This window comes from Lactuca sativa, chromosome 7 (genome assembly GCF_002870075.4).
Source record: "Lactuca sativa cultivar Salinas chromosome 7, Lsat_Salinas_v11, whole genome shotgun sequence".
Classification (NCBI taxonomy): domain Eukaryota; kingdom Viridiplantae; phylum Streptophyta; class Magnoliopsida; order Asterales; family Asteraceae; genus Lactuca; species Lactuca sativa.
This window is the reverse complement of record NC_056629.2, coordinates 122,372,879-122,384,697: the sequence shown is the minus strand read 5'-3', so window position 1 is coordinate 122,384,697 and position 11,819 is coordinate 122,372,879. Positions and strand designations below refer to the sequence as shown.

Below are 11,819 nucleotides of genomic sequence, written 5' to 3'. Positions count from 1 at the left end.
CATTGCATATAGGCCTGAAATCCCTAAGGTATTCTAACCTTCTGGTCATGTGCACAAAGCCTACGTAAGTTAAGAGGTTAATTTGGGCACCCAATCGAGTTTGGAGCCCGGAGTAACATGCAATGTTTTAATCGATGCATGATGTGAGGTATTAGGGACATGTTTCATGTCAACTTTCAAGCCTAGTCCTGGGTGTTTTAGATTTTTTGGAGTTTCGTGAAATTGAGGATAGTTACAAGTTTTTTGAGAACGATGAGATTTGTAATGAGAGAACATCTTTTGACACTAACATTGACACACGGACTTTTTATCATTTACCCTGACACTTGGCTTGGTCTACGGTTTTGAGGAAAATGTATGCTTTTGTCCAGTCCGAGGATTGTAAGATTCGACTTTTTTTTTGTGTGTTTTGAAAAGGTGTTCTTTGTAGGTCTTGCAGGTGTGTAGGCACGTGCATGCATTTTGTGAAGTGATTTCTTAAACTCTTGAGGTTACCTTTTGAGTGCCGGAGTTGGCAAAATTCCTTTCCATTTTTGAGTTTTTGAAAATGACTTTGGAAGAGTTGGGGTAGGTAGAATACCTTTCCATTTTGGATTGACTAATAAATAGACTTGAAAACCGTTTGATCGAAAAGACTTATACTTTGTGTCAGATGATTTCTGAGCAGTGTTAGAAACAGTGAACTCCTTCTTTTTTGTTTTCATGGAAACAATTGATTTGAAATGATAATTTGAGAAAACAAGTTTTTCTGGACTCTTTGACTTGGGACATTTAACAAATTTCTTTTGTTTTGAATGAATTTCCCGTCGCTTGCTGCGGGAACAAAATTCTTCTTTAAAAACTCTTTTTGCTTCGGTTTTAGGAGAACCGCAGTAAGTAACATTTAGTTGCGGTTTCCTTAAAGCTTTTGGAGATTTTGAAAAACAAGGACTTTATTCATCCGAACTGGAGAAGTCAGGACTTTGAGAACATTGACCAAATTCAAATTTTTTGATTAGTAATTCATGATTAATTGGTTCAATAGTCACAAAACTTTTGACTATGGTATGCGATGTAGTGCCTTGAGCAACCGCAGAGTAAGTCTAGGTGTACACATTAATGGGACATTTCATATTAGGTATTGGGAGAGATTACAGTTCATGATTGCGGTTAGGAGCATTGCGGTTAGACTGAAGAGATGGGAAGTCCAATGTGACTTCAGGACTTTCTACAACAATTTCCTCATCATCTACGGATGATGTATGAGAATTGGAATGAATTATGTTATCAACATGATTAGAAAATTTAGGGAGAATTTCCTCGATAACACAGTTATTACTCAGATCATGGAGTTTACCAAAATGAGCTTGAATATCCTCAGGAAACGTTTTGTTATTGAGCGGAAACAAAAAATTGCAGTCTGCAGGGACATAGGCACGTTCCGGGGTGAACTGGGGTGAGGAGTCCGTTACGGTTGGGTACCCATTGGACCAACCCCAATTGAAAGTTTTATCAACATTTCCATTATTAACTAGATTCTCAATGGCTTCAGTTTGATTAAAAAGCTTTTCAATTAAAAGATTTAAGTGTACAATTTCACTCTGTGCTAAATCTCTCTGATTCAAAGCTATCTCTAGTTGTGTTTCACTTAACATTCTAGCATCAAGTATTTTTCTAACATTGCCATTTTGATTCTTTTATTATCCAAACGTTCTCTAACGTGGAACATCTCCTGCGTTGCAATGTTCTTCTCATCTAAGGCTTTATTGTAGTATGTAAGGACGACAACACATGTGTCATTGAGTGTGTCTATGAAAGGTTGACAGCCATTCATGCTATAATTTAATGTTTTAATGATAAGTTTTACCTATTCCACAATGCTGAGAGTTCCATCTTTCACCATATAGCAATGGTTCTTCTTTTAGCTTGGTTGAGCCGTCTTCAACAGCAGTGGCTACCATGCAGATCTTACCTTTTCCTTTACTATGATCGTCTTCATCTCCGTCTCTAGATGACCACACTTGATGATTCCTTTTCACTTGAGCAACATAAGCTTTTCCCTTTTCTTTGTCCTCCAGTTCTTGAGCCATTATGAGATAGAAAGCTCTGTCTTTCACTACGTTTTCCTTGCCGTCCTTCGCAAAATGGTTCTCTTTGTTGCATTTGTGACATATAACAATATCACTTTTGTCTTCTAAAGAAGTACCGGAGTCAGTTGATTGAGACTGCGGTGGTGCGTCTTTAGACTGTGTTTGCTGAGGCTGTGGTGGAGGAAGAGGATTCTTGGTGGAACGAAAGTGATTGTTTTGAAAGTTGCGGTTGAAAGGTGGTCAGTTGTATTATTGATTTTTACGAAATGAAGGTGTTAAGAGATTGAATTTTTGATTGATAAGGGCGATGGAATTTTGAAACTCTTCTTCATCGTTATATTCTGATTCTGCCTCATATGACTGTAGTGGTGATTCATACGAGGTGGGATATGTTTGAGTTTGACGTGATTGTGCTACAAGAGAAAGTGGACCCCTGAAGTTTCAACAGTCCTTAAGTACAGTAGACTCTTGACCTTGCAATTCTCCATAGAGCTTATAGAGGGACAACGAGGGAATCTTCCTATCTCCTTGAACGATCATTTTGGCTGTTGTCCAATGTCTTCCCAAGCCATTAAGGAACTGTAGATTTTTTTCATGATTGTTGCAGACGGTGCCCGCATTGGATAGCTTTGTGACAATCAAGTTGAATCTTTTAAAGGAGTCCTCCAAACTTTCGTCGGTGTGAGCTTTGAAGTTGTTGAACTCATTGAGTGCAGTTGTGAGCTTCTTGTCTTGAGCTTGCTCTGAGCCTTCGAACAAATTTTTGAGAACATCCCAGATCTCATTTGCTGATTTGAAATTTATGATGATGTCAAAGTTGTCAGGAGCAACTCCACAAGGGATTTCATTAAAGGCAATAGGTACATTTTCCATCTTATCGAGATCATCTTTGGTGGGACGGTTCAAAGATGGTTGGCCTCCTCCTAGCCTTGTTATGGCTCTATCAGTTTGGACTGGTGTAAGGACTGGGACATGTGGTCCTTCTTCTATAGATCGCCATACATCTCTACCAAGTCTTCTGAGATATCTTTCCATACTTTGAGACCAGTGATGATATTCATTCGCAACCAGTATTGGGCTCGATTTGAACCACCAACACTGTTGGAAACATTCAGAGATAACGATTGTGCCATTTGAAGTTTTTTTTTTTGTTTTTGTTTTTTGTTTTTGTTTTTAGAAATGAGCTTCAGTGGTATAAAAGGCTCTTCGAAAAATCAGAGTTTCGATTTTCAAAAAAAGCAACCACTATGGCTCTAATACCAATTGTTGAGAGAAAAACTTTAAGACACACTTGAACGAACATTAGAACAAGTATATAGCGGAACAGTTAATCTCAAAGGATCTAAAAGCTCAACAATAATATTAAGAGTTAGAAGTTAGAGAGTTAGTTGCGGAAAAGTAAAGAAATGTAAATGACAACAATTGTTATATCAAGTATACACATATGCTGATTCATAACAAGGAGTGCATTCAAACCAAGTTAATAAGTGAGATCAAACTTAATGATTAAGTCACAGATGACTTGCTTCGAGGAGAGATTGCGATTGATTAAGGGAGTAAGAAGATTGGATAAGTAAGATAGAAAGACAACTTTGAGATGTGTATTAGAATTGGATGCGATATATTTAATACATGAAGACGAGCTCTATTTGTAGAGTCTCATAAAGATAAAAGATTTATAACTATAAGAGTAGCCATGCAAGGCATACTGGACAATTTTGTGTTTTAAAGAAAAGACAAATTTAAACTAGATAGAGACTGCGGTATTGAAGACTTCGGTTGATGATTGTTGATGAAGCTTGCTTGACTGCGGTGGCTTGGAGGTTGCGGTAGCTGAAGTTCAAGAGGGTCACTTTTTTGATTCAACAAAACAGAAAAGGACAAATCTTACTATCTTCAAAAGATAGAGGAGCTTAGGAAGAAGAGTGTTGCGAATGCAAACACTGCTTCTGCTGTTCAGGGAGGTAGTGTTGAAGATGGACGCGTTGAAGTACGGTTCATAGATTCAGAAGCTGATGAGGTTTGAAAACCCACACATGGTGGATTTTTTGTGGCAATGTATGAAGTGCAAGAGTACGAAGGAAGACGTCTAATGGTTCATAGAAAGGTTTCGGAATAGAGGGGCGAAGCCAGTTTCCCACACAGGCGGTCAGGCCTATGAAAATTGTTCTGCTGTGAACCCGGTTTCTGAACAGGTGAAAGAATGTAAGAAGTTTATCAATAGGGTGCCCTCTATACTCCACTCTCTTAATATTCATGTTACTCATTATGAAATCGAACTAGACGATTTAAGTTATACTATTTCTAATTTTAGTGATAGTTTAAAGTGAAGTCGTCTCAATAATGCTAATTTAATTGATCAAATCAATAGGGTAACAAATAAAAGTGAAGAGAGAAGAATATGAATAGAGAAGTTAGAATTAGAGCTCAGTAGGACAAAGGATGGTGTCATTTATCTTAAGAGAGACAGTTTAGCACTTTTGAAACTATGGAAAATTTTCGGTTTTAATGCTAAGCGTTATATTTCAATATTACTCAACTGCATCTTGATTGTGAAATAGGTAAAAATATACACAAAATGATTTTACCCTTTCTTAATTGAAAGAGGATGAAATCAATTCAGAATGCTCTAAGTGTGAATCTATTGATTCTTCTGATGGTGTTTCTGTACAAAATTGGGCTTGACAAAATAGAAGCATACATTCAGTCCAAAGAACATATGAATATGTTAAAAAAAATGTTGGATGATAAGGATAAAGAACAAATTAAATCTAATACAGTCCAAAAATTTGACTCATTGTGCACAAAATTGACTTCAGAAAATACTTTTGATACTGAAAACGCTTTTGAATTTGACGAAAGCGACATAAGTAAATTTTATGTACTGGATGAGACAGATTTTTCTATGTTTTTACAAAATGAGGCTGGACCAAAGAAAAACTTGATTTCTGAAAATTGTATTGAATTCGTCCGTATTGTTGAAAATAAAGGTTCAAAAGTTTTAAAAGCAAAAGCCACATTTCTTGGAAAGTAAAAACAGTTTCGAATCAAGTTTTTCTAAAAAGAAGACTACACAAAAACCATACTTCATAACTAACGTCCCTAGTAGATAATGATAATGGAGAAGGGTGAAACGAATTCTTTTGGTCAGGTCCAATTGACAATGTAGATGAAACCAAGGGTCTTTCCGAAATGACCTCATGGAAAACGAAATGGTGTTATGTTGCAGAACCATTGAATTGTGTTAACCTTTTTTTATGATAAAGCAGGTTCGAGTGGCACCACAAATATCCCAAGTGAAACGTCTTCTGCATAGACTGACATGACAGCTAGAAAAGAGAAACCTAAAACTAACATTCATAAGTCAGCTGAGGAAATTATTGCTAAGAAACGACAAATGAATGCTAGATATAAGAAGAACTTGCAAGAAAGAAAACGTTTCTGGAAAAATAAGAATTCCAATCAAAATTTTGTTAATTCAGAAAGATCTTCAACTCTAAATATGAATTCTTCTCCTATTCAGAAAATTGTCATATAAACCTTTTTCCAAATCATAGGTTTAAAAAACACAAGTTTCTAAACTGGTCGAAAAGCCTAAAACTAGTTTTTCTCCAAAACAATTCTTCTCAAAATCTGCCAACACATCAAAAGATGTTAAGGGAAAAAGTAAAGTTGTTTCGGAACCAGAGATTTCTCTCCGGGAATTTGAAGCGAACTTGAAAAAGGTGGAAAAGGCATTTGCAAAAAAGATGGCTCAAAAACACAAATAAGTTATTCAAAGAAAAAAAATTCATGTTGAGATTAATCTTTATGATGATAAATTAGAGGTTTTCAAAACAATAAAAGGGAAGAACAGTGTTGTGACAAAAATATCATTATGGGTTGATAAGAATAAGATTTTTCCTATTGTTAAGAAATCCTCACACGGACCCAAGAAGGCTTGGGTTCCTAAATCTCTCTGCATTTTGTACGTAATGCGTGACGAACAATACGACTCTGAATGGTACATCGACAGTGGTTGCCCGTGTCACATGGCTGGAATGAGAGAAGAACTAAGAGAAGCCCGATCGTTGAAGGATGGTGGCAGAGTAAAGTTTGGAAACAACGCCACAGGGGAAATAAAAGGCTATGAGATAATTACTAATGGAGAATTCTCTATCCGAAATGTAGCTTATGTAGAAGGTCTGCAACATAATCTAATCAGTGTGTCTCAATTGGTTGTAGGTGGTGGGATAAAGTTTTCTTTTGATGATGAGGGATTTTAGATTATAGAGAAGAAATTCAAGGCAGTGCTTTCGAAATCTAAAAGAAGAGGCGAAATGTATCCTTTGAATATGAAACCGATCAAAGGGAAGCCATCCATTTGCCTTCTTACAAAAGCATCTTTGGATGATAGCTGGCTATGGCACTGCAGGCTCTCCCATCTAAATTTCAAGGATATAAAAAAAACTCGTACTTAGCGATCTTGTACATGGCTTACCGCTTCTAAAGTTTGAGAAGGAACATTTGTGTGCTACTTGTGACATACAATATGAGGAAGCTTACTATACTCCCACTGGCCTTGACATACACACATGACTCATCTTCGCTTCGCAGAATGCCAAACTCTTTGATCTTCTCGTCATAACAGATATTCCATCTGCGAGACGCTTGCTTTAATCAATAAATGGATTTCTCAAGCTTACACACTCTATTTGGATGCTTCGCATTGACAAAACCCTCTGCCTGATTCATGTAAACATCCTCAGCCAACTTTCCATTAAGAAAAGTTGTTTTCACGTCCATCTGCCATATTTCATAATCATGAAACGCAACTATTGCGAGCATCACTCTAATAGACTTTATCTTTGTAACTGGTGAGAAGGTCTCATCATAGTCATATCTAGGAGTTTGAGTAAAGCCCTTCGCAACCAATCTCGCTTTATAAGTGTGAACATTCCCATCCATGTCTGTCTTCTTCTTGAAGATCCACTTGCACCCGACTATCTTACGATCCGGCACATTATCAACCAAATTCCAAACTTCGTTATCGTACATGGACTGAATCTCACTGTCCATTGCCTCATTCCATTTAGTAGACTCTGGCCTGCCATGGCTTCCTTGTAGCTACTAGGTTCGTCCAACTTTACCAGTGTACTATCACTAATAAATTTCTCCCCTTTTGTAGTAATATGGAATCCATACAACTGGGGTGGAACACTAGCCCTACTCGAACATCTAAGAGGTAAGGATTCGTCAACAGGTTCAACAGGTGTTTCCTCCTCAGGTTGAGTGCCAGTATTTGAATTTCCTTCATCGCTTTGTTCTTGAATCTCTTCAAGATCGATTTGCCTCCCACTGCCCTCTTGACTTATGAGTTCTCTTTCGCGGAAAACCCCTCTCCTCGCAACGAAGACAACATTGTCACTCGGTCTGTAGAAGAGATAGCCAAAGGTCTTATGTGGTTTGCCGATAAAATGAAACTTCATTGCATCGCAAATGGATACATGTCCTCATAGGACTTCTAGAGTTCTACGTTCATAGTCGCGAGCATGATGCAATGAACCTTCGTTGCATCACGTTCATGAGCCTCAAAGGCAGCGATTTCTTCAGCAGTGGCAATTTCTGGATTGATCTTTTCAAGCTTCTCGTCGAGGACATACTCTTTTTCCTCGTATTGAGTGATCATTCTAATGTTTCAACTTCACTCGTTGAAGTTGTTCCCATTAAAGATCACTTTCCCACACAAATTCATGAGTGAGAATCTACGAGTATCTACAGGAGTGTTGTTGTTTGCATTCGACATCTGAAAATAGAAAAGAACAAGTTTGATTAGAAATAATCCCCAATTAAACACCCAAATAAAAAATTAGGGCTAGGATCCAACAACATTATTTACAACTTAGAAAGGGGATGTCGTAATCTAAAAGTAAATAATTTGAAGGTAAGTGAATGATGATTCACTAATTTTCACCATGAAAAACGAAAGGAAATTAAGTTTTAAATATATTTGAAAACTCCTAGATCTTTGAGATTCATTAAACTTTTCAATGCCATGTTTAAATCTCGATATGCACTTCAGATTTGCGATTGGGATACCGAGGATTGCAAACAAGTCGTGAATAACAATGCGAATCAGCATGGTGCACCCAATGTCTCTATCACCTAATCAATGTGCCAATAAACCACACACGCTCTATTGATCTATGACAATCATCGAGCCACCCTTCACCACCACGCACGCTCCACTAACGATTGTCAAGGGTGCAAAGTGTAATTCCATGGAATAGCATCGTTTTCACATTATACCCTAAAGTAACTAAGATTGGGAATTTGTAAAACATTATAGTTACTTTGTAAATTCATTATACTTATAACGAGGAATTAAGTGCCTTATCCTATCCGTTCGGCTAACAACCCTCCACTAGTCAAGCAAGCGGTGTATAAGTGTACACCCATTAAGCGCCATTTTGTAGGTAGCAACCTTATACCCACCTTATAGTCTAGGGCTTACTAGCGATAAGACTAGCTTATTCTTATACATATATATTTATTAATCTTGTAATAATATAACAGTATAGGGTTGAATTTTAAACTTGTAAAATTCTAAGGGTTTGAAATTTAAATCATTCAAAATTAAACTTTTAATCATAAAATTTAAATTTCAAAACTTGAGGACAAGTTTTGAACTTTTCAAAACATAAGGGTTCAAATAACAAATAATATAAATTAAACAATTATTTTTATGATTATCTATATTTGATGTAATCCAATTTTAGTCACAAGATAATTACCAAATAATTTAATTAATAATCCATATTTATCATATAAAGAAACTATTATTCAAAAGATTTAAAATTATCTTTTGTTTTGCTAAGGATAATCAATTGCATACAATAAAATTCAGATTTTATTATCAAAAAACGATTTTGGAATTTATCCTATAGCAAAACAGCAAGAAAATTCCGAAACAAACTCTGTCTGACTCTTGAACTGGCCGAGTCAGTCCTGGAGTCGCCGAGTTGAGTCTGGCAGAGGCCAAAAAATCGATTTTCAGCAGAAATATAACAATTAAATACATAAACCAATCATGGCTCTCATACCACTGATGGGTTTAAGAACAATCATATGTTCTCATACAAACCCTAATACTTGGATCTAGGTTTCTCTATTGTACATGTAATGAATTCAAGACTTGCAAACCCTAATCTATCATACATAATTCGAAATTAACACTATAAGAACCGATCTAAGTGATTACCTCTTTCAATTGGCTTGAAATCCTTTATATCTTCTTGTTCTTGAGCTTAGAGTCACAAGTGTAACTCTTCTAATGGCTTACAAACACCACAAGCAAAAAGGAAACTATGAGACAGGAGGAGGGATGCTTAATTTCGGCCTAGGGTTTCTCTTGGGAAGCAAGTGGCCGAAAATTGAAGGTTAGGGGTCTTATTTATACTGTAGGCTGCTAGGGTTTCTGTCTAAACCTTAATGGACAACTTAGTCACCAAGTAGCCCAAGGAACCTTCTGGAATAAGGCCTTGGACGAAAATATGATGATCCTTCATCATAATTTCGTTCCCCCTTAGTCCATTAGGTTTCCCAACCCAAAACACAACTATCACACATTTGACAGTTTATACCCCTATATTTAATTAATCTCTTTTAGTCACCAAATGAATTCCTAATTAATTTATGACTAATACTAATTAAATAAATTTGATTTCTCCTTTAATATATTATTCTTATAGTATATTAATAAATCATAATATCCTCTCTCTCTCATCAAATTACCTTGTCAAGCTGCTTTAGTGAAGGTAACCCAAAAGGACCATGCACAACCGGAACAAGTACATAACAAATATAGTTACGGGCTTAGACAATAATCCAACAGTCTCCCACTTGTGTAAGTCTAGTAACTATATCTCACATATGACTTCAGAATCCGGTTTAGCAATCGTAGCTCTTATACGCTGTTGTCAACTCTGATCAAAATCTTGTCCTTTAGATAAGGGATCATTTAATCCTCTATTCTAGATATCATGCTGACAATCACATGGAACATAGTAATACTTATTGTTCAGCATATTGTTCCTCGATCTCTGATTTGTTTGACATAGAACTTAGTTGAACACATCAACTTTGTCCTGACGGGGCCCGACACACAAGTCAAACCAAATCATCAAGTGACCAGACATCGCTTTTATCCTCTTAGAACAAAAGGAACAGATAAACTTCGACTTATATGCTTTTATTTTTCACTGGCTAAATCATACACAACAATGTGTTTTATAACATCAAGTTGCTGATGCGTTTACGCATTGTCAATGCACAACTAACCAATAAACAATAACCATATATCTAGGTTTAAAGATCATATGATATTATCGTCTTGCGATCACTAGTGATAAATTCCATGAAGTGATAAAAGCAAGTGAGGGTTTATTCCAATGCTCAAATCACAATTCATAAGCACTCATGAACTTTGCAGCAAACCTTTGCCAAGCCTAAAACCTTTTAGAAAATCTACAAACAAATTCATGAGAGTCTTCTTTCATATCTACTTCCAACATATGAGCGATTGTGGACTATTTGAATAATCTTATCATACAGGAAGTCAAAACATGGAAAATTGAAACAATATATAAATAATCGACACAAGATAGTATCTTTACTTATAAATAACACACTTTATTTATTCATCAAATGTCAAGTACAAATTTATCCATTACACGTTTCCTATCTAATCTAAACATATATCATCCTTCATTCCAATGCTCCTAGCGTGCTGCAAGTGCTTAACCCTACTCAATCCCTTCGTAAGGGCATATGCTGGGTTATCTTCTGACGATATCCTCTTCACTATGAGGAGTCGCTCTTCTACCCGATGTCTATAGAAATGGTATTTTCTATTGACATGTCTAGATCTGCCATATCCCTTTGTTTCTTGGTTAAGCCAACCGCTCCTTCATTATCACAGAAAATCTCCATGGGCTCCTTTATGGATGGCACAAATCCAAGGTCTCCAATGAAGTTCTTCAACCATATTGCCTCTTTCGACGATTCACTTGCTGCAATGTACTCTGATTCACACGTTGAATCAGCCACAGTCTCCTGCTTGGAACTTTTCCAAGTCACTATTCCTTCGTTAAGGGTAAAGACCTAGCCTGACTTCGAACGGTAATTATCCTGATCCGTCTGACTAGAAACCATTCCTTGGTCCTCCAAAGGTACTTAAGAATATTCTTGACAGCAATCCAATGCGCTCTACCAAGGTTCCCTTGATATCTGCTGACCATGCTCAAAGCAAAGGCCACATCAGGGCGAGTACAAGTCATAGCGTACATGATAACGTCAACTACAGAAGCATAAGGTACTTGGCTCATATCAGTCTTTTACTTTTTTTTCTTACTATCCTTATTCCCAGAATATATGCAGCCTCTCCGAGGTCCTTCATAGCGAAACACTTCCCAATCCAGGACTTGACCTCCTGCAAGGTCGGGACATTGTTTCTTATGAGCAGTATGTCATCGACATACAATACGAGGAAGCTTACTATACTCCCACTGGCCTTGACATACACATATGACTCATCTTCGCTTCGCAGAAAGCCAAACTCTTTGACCTTCTCGTCAAAATAAAGATTCCATCTGCGAGACGCTTGCTTTAATCCATAAATGGATTTCTCAAGCTTACACACTCTATTTGGACGCTTCGCTTCGACGAAACCCTCTAGCTGATTCATGTAAACATCCTCAGCCAACGTTCCAA

General features: G+C 36.8%; 1 protein-coding gene across 1 annotated transcript; it reads left to right on the top strand.

Annotated features, from left to right (window-relative positions):
• The first annotated feature begins 5,391 nt into the window (after positions 1-5,391).
• On the top strand, positions 5,392-6,334 carry LOC111883230 (uncharacterized). The gene is made up of 2 exons (XM_023879574.1): positions 5,392-5,506; positions 5,895-6,334. The coding sequence occupies exons 1-2, from the start codon at positions 5,392-5,394 to the stop codon at positions 6,332-6,334; spliced, it is 555 nt and encodes a 184-aa protein (XP_023735342.1).
• The last annotated feature ends 5,485 nt before the right edge of the window (positions 6,335-11,819 follow it).